This window comes from Oryctolagus cuniculus, chromosome 12, assembly GCF_964237555.1.
Source record: "Oryctolagus cuniculus chromosome 12, mOryCun1.1, whole genome shotgun sequence".
Classification (NCBI taxonomy): Eukaryota; Metazoa; Chordata; class Mammalia; order Lagomorpha; family Leporidae; genus Oryctolagus; species Oryctolagus cuniculus.
This window is the reverse complement of record NC_091443.1, coordinates 51,912,646-51,925,288: the sequence shown is the minus strand read 5'-3', so window position 1 is coordinate 51,925,288 and position 12,643 is coordinate 51,912,646. Positions and strand designations below refer to the sequence as shown.

The following is a 12,643-nucleotide window of genomic DNA, read 5'->3' as shown; positions in this document are numbered from 1 at the left end:
CATCTCCACCAATGCAGGAAACATTCTGTCAAACATCTCCAAAATCCAAGCACAGTGTTTAAAAATAAAATCAAGAGACTAAGAAATGAGATATCCACTCTGCATTTAGACAGAGTATAACTCGATTTCTTTGGATGAAAAGTAACCCTTGCTAACAGTATTTAAAATCCAGAAGCTTTGACTTTTTCCTTTTCTCCCTCTGTAACACAGGTCCCATTTCATCTTCTGCCCTCCAACTTTCTCTTTACAAGTCCTCCCCAGAATCATCTTATTATGTTCTACTGGAGGGCCAGAAAAAGGAAAACAAATTCTGAATAAATACTTTCCAGATTATTGTATTTCCTAAGCATATTAACTGCTTGTTTTCACCTATGGTAGAAATGGGTCTCTGGGTACTCAATGGACAGTGAAGAGGCACAGGTTACATGTTTTAGAGAATATGCAAGTTTGCTGTAAATCATGAACTGATTAACTTATGCAGTCCCTTATCCTTGTTAAAGTACACAGCTAAACCTCTGAACATTGGTTAGATTATACTAACAGCTTAATAAGGTGATAACAAGGGAACAGGAAGGCTCTCTTGTTCTCCACAGTATCCTGGGACTTCATCTGGTAATGTTTCTGCACATCACTGCATTAATAAAGACCTGGGTTTTTTCCCTAAGAGCATGGCACACTATACTGAGGAGATTCTAAAACGTAAAAGGAACCTTAGGAGATTGTGCAGGCTAAGAAACGTTTTTAACTGCAAAATGATTTCTTAAAAAGAAATCTCATGCAGAACTCATGAAGTAGATAACATATCTAATCTAGTTTAAGAGGGAGTAGGAATCTTGCTTACTTGGAAAGAAGGTATCTATCTTTCCTAGGAAGCCCCCCAAAGCCCAGCTGAGCAGTTATAAAACTATGGATCTAGTTCAACATCTTCTCATTACAGATAAGGAAACTGAGGAAACCAAGGCCTCCAAAACCTGTTTCTTGTTTGAAGTAACAGAGCTATTAGTGATGTTTAAATGTAATCACACAGAGTTGGCAGATAACACTAATAATAGTGCATGATTTACAAAAGATTGCATTCTTGGTGGAAAAAAAGCTGTCAAAGAATTCCTGATGAGCAAGTATTTTCCCACACTGCCCTATTGGTGAGCTACTTCGTATCTCCACTCAAAAACATCAACGACTTTTCCCAAATCAACGGCAAATAAATGACTTCTAGTTCTCAGTGACACTTAATCAGAGTGACATTTTTCTGCGAGGATCAGGAATTAACTAACAGTTCCTTTGATTCTATTCTTTACAGGTCCTTGTGCAAAACTGGGCTTGGCTAGAACTCAACTGTCCTAGTACGAGAACATTTCCAACCAAGGGACCTTAGAAAAATATTGGTAAGGACTTAAGCATCAAATGTAGAACACTATGGCCCTCCTTCCATGTGTCTGTACCTCCAAACAAGCCCACTCCAGCTACCAAACCTTTCTTACCTGGGAATTTGGCTGGAATGCAGCATGGGGTGTTGAGTGTTTCTGTAAATTTTCTAGCATTAGAGCCTGGTATGGAGAAGTGCAAAAGTCAGAAACCAGGTGAAAACAACAACACAAAACCGCTACCCCTCCCACAACCTCTTCATTTAATGTGATGCCTTAAATACACACTTAAACTGCGCTCCTTTTCCAGGAACCTAAAAGCTCTTTACCAATACTGTTCTCATTCATCCTCAGAAGCCCTTCAAAGGTAGCCATGGTTACTGCTCCTAAATGCACAGATGTAAAATGCAGGCCCACAGACTCAGAGATCTGGCCATGTCATAAAAATCAGTGACAGTGACAGAAGCAATACTACAATCCTTATTACCCTCTGCACATTTGGTGCCTCTTCTAAATCTAGCAGTGCAGGTAAAAATGACTTCAAATGCTCAACACCAGCTTCAAATACATGAAACCAACACCGGGTGCTCGGTTTGGCTTAACTGAGTTACTTGGTCAAACTGTTGCCCAAGACTAGATCTACTTGAATGAACCTGTATAATTTCTGGCAGAGACACTGAGACTTATCAAATTTATAAAACCTGTCAAAGAGGCCACATGAGAAAATGAATACAGACCCTGAAAATTGTGCTTTGCCCTAATCCACACCCCCCACACAAAACGGCCAGCTTCTGGATAAGCAATGGTCTGCCAATTCAACCCTCGGGCCAACCCAGCCCGACTCTGTACTACCTGCCACGTATCCTAATCAACTCTAATTAAAAGCGACACATCCTCCCCTTCCTCCGTTCACACCAAGCCCATACACACCACTTCGTCCAGCTCAAGACAAACCCACCCTAACCTGCTCAAGCCGATCCAATGTAAACCTCACCTCTCCCACCAAACTCTTATCCACCCAAATTGCTTCTGGATTCCCTGCAGACACCACTGTCTCACCACGTCCCTTCAAATCAAGGCTTCTCTTCATCTCACCTCCCTATCTACCAGGGCAGACATTTTATCCTACCCCAACCCTGCTCCAGCAGATCCCGGGATCAACCCCATCCTCCCCTCCACCCAACTATACCCCTAACTCCGACCCAACCCAACTCGCCCCCGTCAGGCCAGCAACGCCGGTGGTTGTAGTGGGATTTAACTCCTTCTGCAGCGCATGCGCCGAAACCACAGACACAAACAAGGAGGGGGTGGGGGAAGGAGGAAGGAGCTTAAGACACTCCGGGAGAGTAGCGCGCACCCTCCCATTTTGGGCTCGCGCTGCTGCCGTTAAGGCGGGAACGGGCGCGATCTCCGTTCCAGCTCGAGCCTCACCAACCACCGTGCGCGCGGGGTTGGAAGCTCGCGCTGGCGGCCTGAGAGCTCGCGCCGAGCCCGGACACTGCGCCTGCGCCGCGGCAGAGACTCGTCTCTACCGGGTCCGCTCCCCTCCGACACCCCGGGATCACCGACTCCTCACCCCTTTGAGCCGCTTGACCAGGGCACTCTTCTGCCCGCTCTTGGCTAGGCCTCGCTGCTCCAGTGCGGCCTTCAGGTCGGTCACCCGCAGCGCCTGAAGAGGCTTCCCGTCCAGAGTCACCTCCTCCAGCTCCGCCATCTTGCGTGAGGTACTCGGGTCCGTCCCGACGGCTTCGGGCATCTTCGGTAATTTCCGCCAACGCCCTTCGAACGTACCGACCTGGCCCCGCCCATTACCATAGTCTACGCCTCGATTACCACTCAGAACTCCCCGAGTCTTTCCGGAACTGCTCGGGTGTTTCCGCCTTCACATCGCCGCCAATTGGTTCTTTCCGTTAGTCCTGCCGCTACCCCTCCCTCGGCTTGCTTTCAGGCTCGGTTATCTCCGTCTTGCCGAAGCTTTCAATCGAATGTATTCGGAAGCCCTCGACGCTAGCATAACCGTAATCGGAGATACTCGGCTATCTCCGGACCTGGAGCCGGGGCGCTGAGGCGCTTGGGTGTTTGGGGTTGGTCCCGTACCGGAAGTGCGTGGGCTGCCCGGCTGGCCCTATTCAGGATTTTCAGGAAACATGGAAGCCGCGGCGGTAGCCAGCGTCTAAGGACTCGTGTGACTATCTCCGGGGAGCCTTTGCAAGGAAACAGGAGGTAAGCTAGGCAGAGGTCTCTCTCTCGGCCGGGTTAGACTGCGTGTTTGCGGGCAATTTTAGTGGGAAAAGCCTCGCTTCTTTACGGAAGCGGCTGCCGCCCCCAACCCCCTGAGTCCCTGCCACTCTGGCGAAAGGGTACGTTACTGTTTTGGGGCATCGGAATCGCGGGCTCCCGTGGCCTCAAGACAGTATTGTGTCTTTCGACCCAGACTCTGAACGGATTCCTCCTGAGACTGAACTTGAGCTTGCCGTGGAAGCCGTGTGGCCAGACTCATGAAATGTTCTCCCTTTCCCGGAATGATAATAAAAAGTTGTTTTCGGAGGAACTACTTGTGGGGCCACTGGGATAAAGGCAAACGCCCGGAATTGTTTTGGCGTTGGAATTGATGTGAATTACGTAGAGGTTCCTTTCTCTGCCACTGCAAACTTTCCAGCTTGTAGCAGAAGAAATACAAACAGTAAGATTTTCAATAGACAAACAGTTGAAGGTTTTCACTGGTAAGAGTCAAGCTGGGACTGAAAACTAAGATTGGCTGACTTCTCAGTTGCTCTTATGATGCAAAAAAAGTCTAGGCATCAAAGGTATCACACTAAACATTAAGGAAAATTGTTTATAGGATATGAATTGTCATACAACAATACTCCTATGCATAGATTCCAGATTTTTTTTTTTGCGCGCGCGAAAATAAACTTACCTTTTAGTTTCATTTTCCATGGACTTTTTGGTGTGTTCTTGCCTGTTAGATCTCTAAGCCAACAAACCAGCAGGACTGTATTTTCAGGGTCTTGACTAAACACTCGGCTTCTCCTTTCTCATGGTTTTCTTTTTTTGTTAAGTGGGGCAAGACCCTTGGTCTGCTCTTACACTTTTTCCTGGTGCTGTAATTACACAAAGTATGAGGAGGTAACGGATGTTACGAAGTTTTTCTGACATATTTTAGCAGCTGTGCATGCTTTGCAAAGAAGGCTCTTTTGTTATATATGATGATTTTGTGTGTGTGATTGTTCATAGCTCTGGAATGATTAGGATCTAGCCCCGAGCTAGCTTCATGTACTAAATTAAGAAGTATGTACTTTTTCATTTTAGAGATGTATTGGAGCAGCATTACTTGTTTGCTTGCTTTTTGTTTTCTTTACCCAACCTGGAACATAGAAGTAGGAGGGAAAGAATAAGCAAAAAATATGTTGGTTATTTCTAGATTCTTTAAAAGAAACAGGGAGGGAGGCAGTGGTTGGGAAAGGTCATGGGTTTGAAGAAGAGTGGAAGGCTGGTAAATATGAGGATACTCTTGGTAACTTCTCTAAGGTTTTCAGATAATAATGTAAATAAAAGACTTAGTTTTCTTGTAAATTAAATTGACTAAAAGTAATTTTCTCTAACTGCTGATTGATAAGGTTCCTCATTGCTGGGAAGTTGTGGTCTGGTTGCTTTGTCTAGAGAGAGTATAATAGTACTTTTATGTTTCAGGATGCCACTGGAATCACCCTCCTCTTCGATGCCACTATCCTTCCCGTCTCCCTTGCCCTCAGTACCAGATGACATTACAGGCTCTTCCCCTCCCCCAATGTCTTACATCACTTCCCAGGAGATGAAGTGTATTCTTCACTGGTTTGCCAGTTGGTCAGGTCCCCAGCGTGAGCGTTTCCTGCAGGACCTTGTAGCTAAGGCAGTACCAGGAAAATTACAGCCATTGCTCGATGGTCTGGAGCAGCTTAGTGTTTCTGGTGCAAACCGACCGCCTTGTATCTTTGAGTGCCAGCTGCGTCTTTGGGATCAGTGGTTCCGAGGCTGGGCTGAGCAGGAACGCAACGAATTTGTCAGGCAGCTGGAGATCAGCGAGCCAGACTTTGTGGCAAAGTTCTACCAAGCAGTGGCTGCTACCGCTGGGAAGGACTGATGGGCATTCAGATCAAAGAAGATAACCACAGCTAATGGAGCCGAGGCTATGACTACAGTGAGAATTCAAGTACACCACTTAAAGGGCTGGAGACAGTAACCCAACAAGCTGACTGCACCTTTCAACACAGGCCTGGTTACTTCAACAGGGACGGGGCAGCTGGACTCCGAGTATAATTGTATCCATCTAAGCAAATCCAGATCATGTCTGTCTTCATGGTTTGCTTCTTCCCAAGAGATGTCAAACCCTCAAGAATTTGATGGTTTCTTTTGCAACTAAAACTGAAAGGAATCTATGTGTTACAACTCAAAGCCTACTTTAGCTAGCCCCTGGAAAAGGGCTAAGTAAAACCTGCCTTCCCCAGGAAGAGGAGAGGCTAATACAGGGTCACTCAAGTATTTTTGTGGTCTAGCTGGATTTAGATGGCTCGTTTTACCACCCTTACAAGATTCTAGGATAGTTGTATGACATCCTAGCTACTAGCTTTCTCAATGATGACTTAATAACATTATGGAGAGATCAACATAGGGGACAATCACCTCGTCCTCTATACTGTGTGTATTTATATCCAAATAATAATGACCTTTTTCTAAAGCATAGATGGTATCCTTGGAGCTGGTAGCAGGTGTTCCTATTCTGTAAGTTTGCTGTACAACAATATAAAGATTGACACTCTTTAGAGTGAAGAGTTTATTTTTTTGTAACAAAATAAAAAGATCTTTACAGCCATAAGACTCCAACTTTTTGTGTTGTTGTTGTTGGAAGACATAGTAATAAAGATATCTTTGAAAAGAGGCATTCCAGAGCCGGCACCGTGGCTCAATAGGCTAATCCTCCACCTTGCGGCGCCGGCACACCGGGTTCTAGTCCCGGTTGGGGCGCCGGATTCTGTCCCGGTTGCCCCTCTTCCAGGCCAGCTCTCTGCTATGGCCAGGGAGTGCAGTGGAGGATGGCCCAGGTGCTTGGGCCCTGCACCCCATGGGAGACCAGGAAAAGCACCTGGCTCCTGGCTCCTGCCAGGATCAGCGCGGTGCGCCGGCTGCAGCGGCGGCCATTGGAGGGTGAACCAGCGGCAAAGGAAGACCTTTCTCTCTGTCTCTCTCTCTCACTGTCCACTCTGCCTGTCAAAAAAAAAAAAAAAAAAAGAAAAGAGGCATTCCAATAAAAGTGAACTTAAGTGTACCCAGGAGATGCACCTTCTGTTGAAAGAAAGTTGTCTTCCAAGAAATAACCCTCCACACTATTCCTTGTCATGCTTCAGGAACCACTTCCCTTATTTCTTCAGCTGGGCTCCTTGTACCGCAGAGCTCTTGTGGGCGGCTAGGGGTAGATGGTCCCACCTGAAGAGAAGCTCGTTTCTGGTAAGCCATAGTTCCTAGTACCCCCCCTAGAATTAGCAGTGTTGAGCAGAGTCCCGTGAACAGATACAGATGGGTCATGGAGAAGTAATGATCTGAGGTAACCGGCAACCTGTGAACAGAGAAGGTAATATTTGGCCTGGAATGCTACCTAGGCTAAGGGAGTGACAAACTATCTTTATACGTAGGACCCACAGACTAAGCATTGCGCCAAACAGGAAATCAGTAAGAAGGGATATAGAACCAGAAAGTAGGAATAAGACCAAGATCCAAGTCTTCCAAGCAACTTAAAATTGTTAGAAGGAGACCTGACTACTTGGCAGTGAGGTAAGTGGTTTAAGGAAAGAGACTGTGGTGTGTAGCTAAACACGATCCCTGGGTAGTACCTCCAAAAGAAGAGGCCTGGGAACCCCATGTCCTAAGGACAGGAAACTCCACTAAGGGTGTACTGGGAGACTGTCGAGTAGTGACGGCCTTGGGATGATCGTGTTAGTTTGGGAACTTTTCTGAAATACATAGTCCTCACTAGGACAATAGACACAGGAGTGTGCTTATTAAGTGCGGTTCCAAACATCTGGAATAGAGTGATTTGGAAGAAAACGACCTGGAATGTTATCTTACTTGCTGCACTGTGTGGTAAAGCTAGTTCCTCCATGATAGACTTCTAGAGGCTTCTTTTGGAGAGACAGGGTCAGGTCTCTGTGCAGCACATCAGCCGAAGGCCCTTGGCAGCCAGGGGGCTTCCACATGCGCACTGTGAACACCAGGCTGGTGGTAATTGATGGGCTGTGGAAATGGCACCTAAAGGAATGTTTGGATCTGTTAGTGGAGGTATAGCTCCCAGAAGAGTGTCTGTTGAAGCAGGTGCGGGCTTAAGAGAGTGGGATGAACAGTCTCCAAAGGAGAGTTCTGAAGTCAGGACTTAAACCTTCTCCGTGGCCCCCTGTATAAATACTCAGCCTGAACTGTCCCTTTACCTGCCAGTGCCACCTCTGCTCACCAGAGCCTGCAGTACTGTCTCAGCCAGCTGTTCTCGCTCTTCCTTCCCCAGGGAGTGGCCTGGGGGCCCTGCTAATCCAAAAGACAGTTGGAATAGCAGGTCTTGGGTGGAAAGTCTCACAGGTGGGGAAGTAACAGCATTGGTACTTCTGTTAGTGCGACACAGCCGACCCCGGGGACAGAAGAGAAGACCATGGTACCCAGGTATCTACAAGGAAATATGTGGCAGGGACAGGGTAGACAGCTTCAATTACAAGGAAAAATGTACATTCTATACCACAGTCCTAGACTCAGTGGGTGCTTAGTAAAGAAAAAGAAAAAGCATGCTGGACAGCCATTCAAGCATTTCCCAACCTTTTTGCCCATGTGCCACAGTTACTCCCCTTGTAGTACTTACCTGAATAGCCTTTCCTGGAAGGCAGGGGACCCAAGGTGATCCCTGAACCTGCACATTGTACGCTCCCCTCTCTGTGCACTGATGTAAGTAGCAGCGGCCAGCAAGCGCCACTTCCCTGGGGTAGGAGATCTGGGAGGGCTGCCTGCGCTTGCCCTCAGGGGGCAGTTGTGAAGTGAGGTTGGCAAGGAAGCAGCGGCTCTCAGAATGGTAGATCTCCCCATGGGGATTCTCCACCCCAGTTGGGAATCCATTTTCCTCCTTCCAGCATTCACTCTAAGGGCAGGGCACAAGGTGACAGTGTTTGTCTAAATGGCCTAGAACTTGACTCCCAGGTCCATTCAGTTTCATTTTCTCTCTAGCCTACTCACGCTGTTGGCTAAGGGCTTGTACATCTGGCAGCCTTCCAGCATGGGGTCCGAGGAGCAACGTCCCTTGTCCAGGTGCAGGTAGTGGCAGCCCAGCCCACTGTGTGGCAGGGAAGGCAGAGTGACACTGGGCTCACAGACAGCTGCACAGTCCCCAACCACTCAGCACACAAACCTGCCAGTGCAGAAGAAGTCTGAGGAGCCAGTCCCACAGGTGGTCACTAGGCCAAATTCCAGGCCAGCTCCTGCTTGAAAGAGGGAAAGAGCCCTCAACAAATGGAGCCCCAGACTCAGTTACACTTCAGTGGCAGCTGATCCCTTCCAACCCCTCTTCCCACTTGCCCCAGTGCTGACTTGGATCACGAGGGCCCCTCTAAAGTTCTGTTTCTCACCTTGGCCCCACAATAGCTCCTCTGCAGCACTGTGGTTGACCTGGTACCAGCCTGAGTCTTTGAAGGCAGCGAGAGTGATGGGGTCAAGTCGAGTGCGCTGGGCACCATCAAAGGTGGCAGCCATTATAGAGCCCTGGAGTAGTCTGGCCTCCCAGTGTGAGGACAAAGGGCCCTGCTGGGGAGGGGACAGTTAGCCTGGTCCCTACCTCGTGGCTCTCTTCCATCACCCCCTAGTGGTCTCATTCTCACCTCTTCTTCCAAGGGAACACCTGGAGAAATCCCTGGCACTCCCAAGTGTTTGGCCAGACTGTGGCTCACAGCTGGGGTGATGAGAAGCAACTGTCCCCACTCATCCCGCCTTGTCACTTGTTGCCTTGTGGAACAGTTCTCTGTAACTGAATGCACACAGGGAAGAAGGCAACACGAGGAGAGAATTAGGAAGCCAGGCGGCATTGGGAGCAAGGAGGTCTGGCATGTGGAGTCCCTCAGGTTGACTTTGGAAAGGCCCCTCCCTCGGTCCTCCCAGTTACCATTGAGTCCCAAGGGACAGTCTCGCCATTTCTTGAAGAGCTTTCCAGAGAAGCCCAAGGCGTGGAGCAGTTCATGTAGTGTAGCCTAAAGATAAATGACAGTTGAGTCTGGGGGGAGGGGCTAGATTGGTAGTGGCATTGACCAACCATTGTAGCCCTTCTGCCCAATCAGCCCCTCTAGAGTTTGGGACACCTGTTCCAGTCTCAGGGTTCTTCTGCCTCATAGAAAGTTGGGTGATCTGCCCCCATCCACCCTCCTTTTTGCTTCTCTCCCTGTTCATCATGCAGAAGTCACCATGACGATGTCACTGTGGCTGAGGCTTGGGCTGGTGAGGTGGTGAGCACAGTAGACAATGGTACCAGCAACGGGCCTGTCTTCTGGGTCCAGCTGGCAGTAGGCAGCGTAGGCTATGATAGAGGGCTGTGGATGGTCAAGGGCAAGGATGGGGTGGAGAGGAGGAAAGTGGGTTTACACAGAAGGAATCTTCCTGAAAATACCAAGAAGTGGCTTGGGGGGGTTTAGACTCCACCCACTCCACCTAACTTTATCAGCATGACTTGTTACCCCCAAATAAGCCTATATATATGTATATGATATATATGTATATGATATATACATATATATACTATTTATATATATAAATATATATATTATGTTCCCTACCTCTCCTAAGATTTAAGATTAAGAGGGCAGGGCAGAGAAAAAGAATCTGATTTGAGCCTTACCTCTTGGTGGCACTTGGAAGTGTGGGCAACCCGCACATACAAGAGAAAATCAGTGTTTTGGACCCCAGGCCCATCTGGCTGCACCACATGTGGGGGACCCTGCTCCGGCCACAAGGCATAACCACGGAGGTGAGCGTCAGGAATCTGGCAGGGAGTGCAGTGTAGTACCCAGCTTAGCAAATGGGCTGGGACTGTGGGAAACTGGGTACTAGGAGTAAGAGAGAGGATCCTGGATCTGTCTTAATGTCATCTAGGCAATGGCTAGAACACAAAGCCCTGCGCTGCCCCCCCCCCCCCGCCAGGTCTGATTTAATAAGTGTCAGGGTGGTGGAATCCACAGTTAGAAGCACGGCTAGTAGTTCTGATGGGGGTGGTCTTAGATCCCTAGGACTGAGAGCAGCTCTCACCTTTGCCCCCAGGCAAGTCTCTCCTTTGTACCCTGGGTTCAAGAGGCTGCACCTGCCGAGAATGAAGCCTGGTGGTTGGGCTGGAGCCATTGTGGGCATCAGTTCAGAAGTGCACCCACTCAGTGACATGAACTTACCTGTGGTAGTTTGGGGTACCTGGGTCTCCCCAGACAGCAAGGCAGTAGTGTTCTGGGTTTCGACTCAGAAGCAGAGGTCCTTGCACTGGAGCGACTTAACAAGACGAGAGGTCAGTTTTACCTGGAGATCTTCGAGTTGCTGTTCTTCACCTGTGTTCACCTTCCCCACCTGACCTCTCTCAGCTCTCAGCCCTCCCTGACTCCTCTTCCCCCACGCACCTGCAAGCACACCCTGGATGCGTTGACTGGCCTCTTGCACTGCGTCCAGGGCTCGCAATCTCCACCTGGCCCCATCCCCTTCAGGATCCCAAGCTCCATCTGATGTAGGAGCTCCTAAATAGTAGGTTTGGATTCGGAGAGGTTGAGGATCACGGGAGCCAGGGAGAGAGAGGGAGGAAGGGCGGAAGTTTGAAGAAGGCTGGGAGGAAGGGAGCCTGAGCAGGCTCACAGATGTCTGGGTCTCATCGTGGAGGCACCTGCTCGTGGCAGTCCCGAGCAGCAGCAGCAGCAGCGGCAGCGGCGGCATCTGCCTGCTGTTTTTCCCGTGGTCTGCCTTCTGCCTGTCCTCTCCTCCACGTCCCTTCTTTCTGGCTTTCAAACTCTACTATCTCTCCCCTCAGCGCTTGCTTGTTTTTGTCAGGATTAGAGTGTTGTTGACCAAATCACTGAGCCGCAGGCAGAGGGCTGGGGGGTGGGGCTCAAGGGTGAGGCCTCCACGGATTTTTCCCAGGAGGAGCCTGCCCAGTGTGTGCAGGAACCCTCTCCTAACCCTCTCCGTCCTTCATCTGAATTGCCCAGTCTTTCCCACTGGAGCAATCCTTGGAACCTTCTCAGAGCTATAAAGGCCAAGCAGTCAACCAAAGGTAAACTGTGTCCACATAAGGGACGGGGTGTGTGTGGGCATCTTTGCCTTCACTGAGTGGAGATGGGCAAACCAGACTCCGCCCCTCCCTGGACCCAGCGTCAGAACCGGTGACCCCTCACTAAGCGGCTAGACCTGCGGGCCCCTCCTAGATCTGAGCGGGGCTGTTAGGAGGCACTAGCTGATTGACACCTCCCGCTGCTGGGCGAGGTTATAAAGCTTTAGCGGATAAGGAAAATAAACTCTTAAAGTGGATGCTCTTAGGGAGCTCTTGGAAGGCTCTGTTGTCCTTGCTCAGGCTGTGCTTTCACATCCTGTTTCCCTGCTCGGCTGCCCCTCCTCCTGCCCGCCTGGCTAATCCCTACCTTTCCTGTAATTACCGTAGGAAGCCTTCCTTTAGCACCTCCAGCCCAAATTCCACATCTGCCAGAGGGGCCTTCCACCAGAACACTTCCCTTGTAATTGTTGGCCCGGTGGTGGTTCTTGCACACCCAAGCTCCTTTGAAGTAAGCCAGGCTTCTTGTCCGGTGTTTGTGTTCACAGCACTCAGCACAGCCGTTGGGCCTACTGTTTGGTGTGTGGATGAAGGCGCAGAGCCTTGTCCTTTACTGAACTTTTGAAGAAGTGGGGGGAGGGGAGGGGTAAAGGGCTGTGTCCTACAGCAACAAAGCTCATCATGACAGATAAGGACTAGAGTTTAGATAAGGCCTGCTGACTTCCCAGGGAGACTGGGACTGGATTTTTTTTTTTTTTTCTTTTCTATCCTTTTTTTTTTTTTTTTTTTTTTTTTGACAGGCAGAGTGGACAGTGAGAGACAGAAAGGTCTTCCTTTACCGTTGGTTCACCCTCCAGTGGCTGCCACGGCTGGCACACTGCGGCCAGTGCACCACGCCGATCCGAAGCCAGGAGCCAGGTTCTTCTCCTGGTCTCCCATGCGGGTGCAGGGCCAGAGGACCTGGGCCATCCTCCACTGCACTCCTGGG

General features: G+C 49.3%; 3 protein-coding genes across 8 annotated transcripts in view; 1 reads left to right on the top strand and 2 right to left on the bottom strand.

The window, feature by feature from the left end:
* Positions 1 to 3,142, bottom strand: part of ACIN1 (apoptotic chromatin condensation inducer 1) — a 37,012-nt gene extending 33,870 nt beyond the window's left edge. The window contains exons 1-2 of one of the 4 annotated variants that reach the window (XM_070053883.1): positions 2,941 to 3,142; positions 1,482 to 1,547 (exon numbers count right to left, since the gene is read on the bottom strand). In XM_070053883.1, coding sequence (XP_069909984.1) covers positions 1,482 to 1,547; positions 2,941 to 3,120 — 246 coding nt within the window. In that variant the 5' untranslated portion in view covers positions 3,121 to 3,142. Of the gene's footprint in view, positions 1 to 1,481; positions 1,548 to 2,358; positions 2,893 to 2,940 lie in introns of those variants that run through there. The other 3 variants (XM_008269360.4, XM_051822648.2, XM_017348198.3) reach the window with 3 other exon arrangements.
* A 1,916-nt stretch (positions 3,143 to 5,058) lies between these two features.
* C12H14orf119 (chromosome 12 C14orf119 homolog) lies at positions 5,059 to 6,216 on the top strand. Its single transcript, XM_002718076.5, has one exon. The coding sequence runs from the start codon at positions 5,059 to 5,061 to the stop codon at positions 5,485 to 5,487; it is 429 nt and encodes a 142-aa protein (XP_002718122.1). The 3' UTR covers positions 5,488 to 6,216.
* Positions 5,473 to 12,405, bottom strand: CIROP (ciliated left-right organizer metallopeptidase). 3 transcript variants are annotated; one of them, XM_051822650.2, is made up of 14 exons: positions 11,018 to 12,405; positions 10,799 to 10,892; positions 10,662 to 10,713; positions 10,255 to 10,398; positions 9,824 to 9,949; positions 9,529 to 9,613; positions 9,248 to 9,393; positions 8,999 to 9,170; positions 8,782 to 8,851; positions 8,610 to 8,706; positions 8,242 to 8,514; positions 7,823 to 8,052; positions 7,467 to 7,646; positions 5,473 to 6,957 (listed from the first exon to the last, which is right to left on the bottom strand). In XM_051822650.2, the coding sequence occupies exons 1-14, from the start codon at positions 11,322 to 11,324 to the stop codon at positions 6,738 to 6,740; spliced, it is 2,196 nt and encodes a 731-aa protein (XP_051678610.2). In that variant the 5' UTR covers positions 11,325 to 12,405; the 3' UTR covers positions 5,473 to 6,737. The 3 variants fall into 3 exon arrangements, with proteins under 3 accessions (XP_051678610.2, XP_069909987.1, XP_069909988.1); XM_070053886.1 differs by having other exon boundaries at positions 9,248 to 9,613; XM_070053887.1 differs by lacking the exon at positions 8,242 to 8,514 and having other exon boundaries at positions 9,248 to 9,613.
* Positions 12,406 to 12,643: the final 238 nt, after the last annotated feature.

What these genes read in the sequence shown, in the direction of transcription:
- C12H14orf119 (XM_002718076.5), top strand. Translation starts at nt 5,059, where the DNA reads ATGCCACTGGAATCACCCTCCTCTTCGATGCCACTATCCTTCCCGTCT.
- CIROP (XM_070053886.1), bottom strand. Translation starts at nt 11,324, where the DNA reads ATGCCGCCGCTGCCGCTGCTGCTGCTGCTGCTCGGGACTGCCACGAGC. An exon ending in CATCCAGGGTGTGCTTGCAG is followed by an intron (nt 10,893 to 11,017) that starts GTGCGTGGGGGA and finishes CGTCTTGTTAAG; the next exon opens with TCGCTCCAGTGCAAGGACCT. An exon ending in GTGTTCCCTTGGAAGAAGAG is followed by an intron (nt 9,171 to 9,247) that starts GTGAGAATGAGA and finishes CCTCCCCAGCAG; the next exon opens with GGCCCTTTGTCCTCACACTG.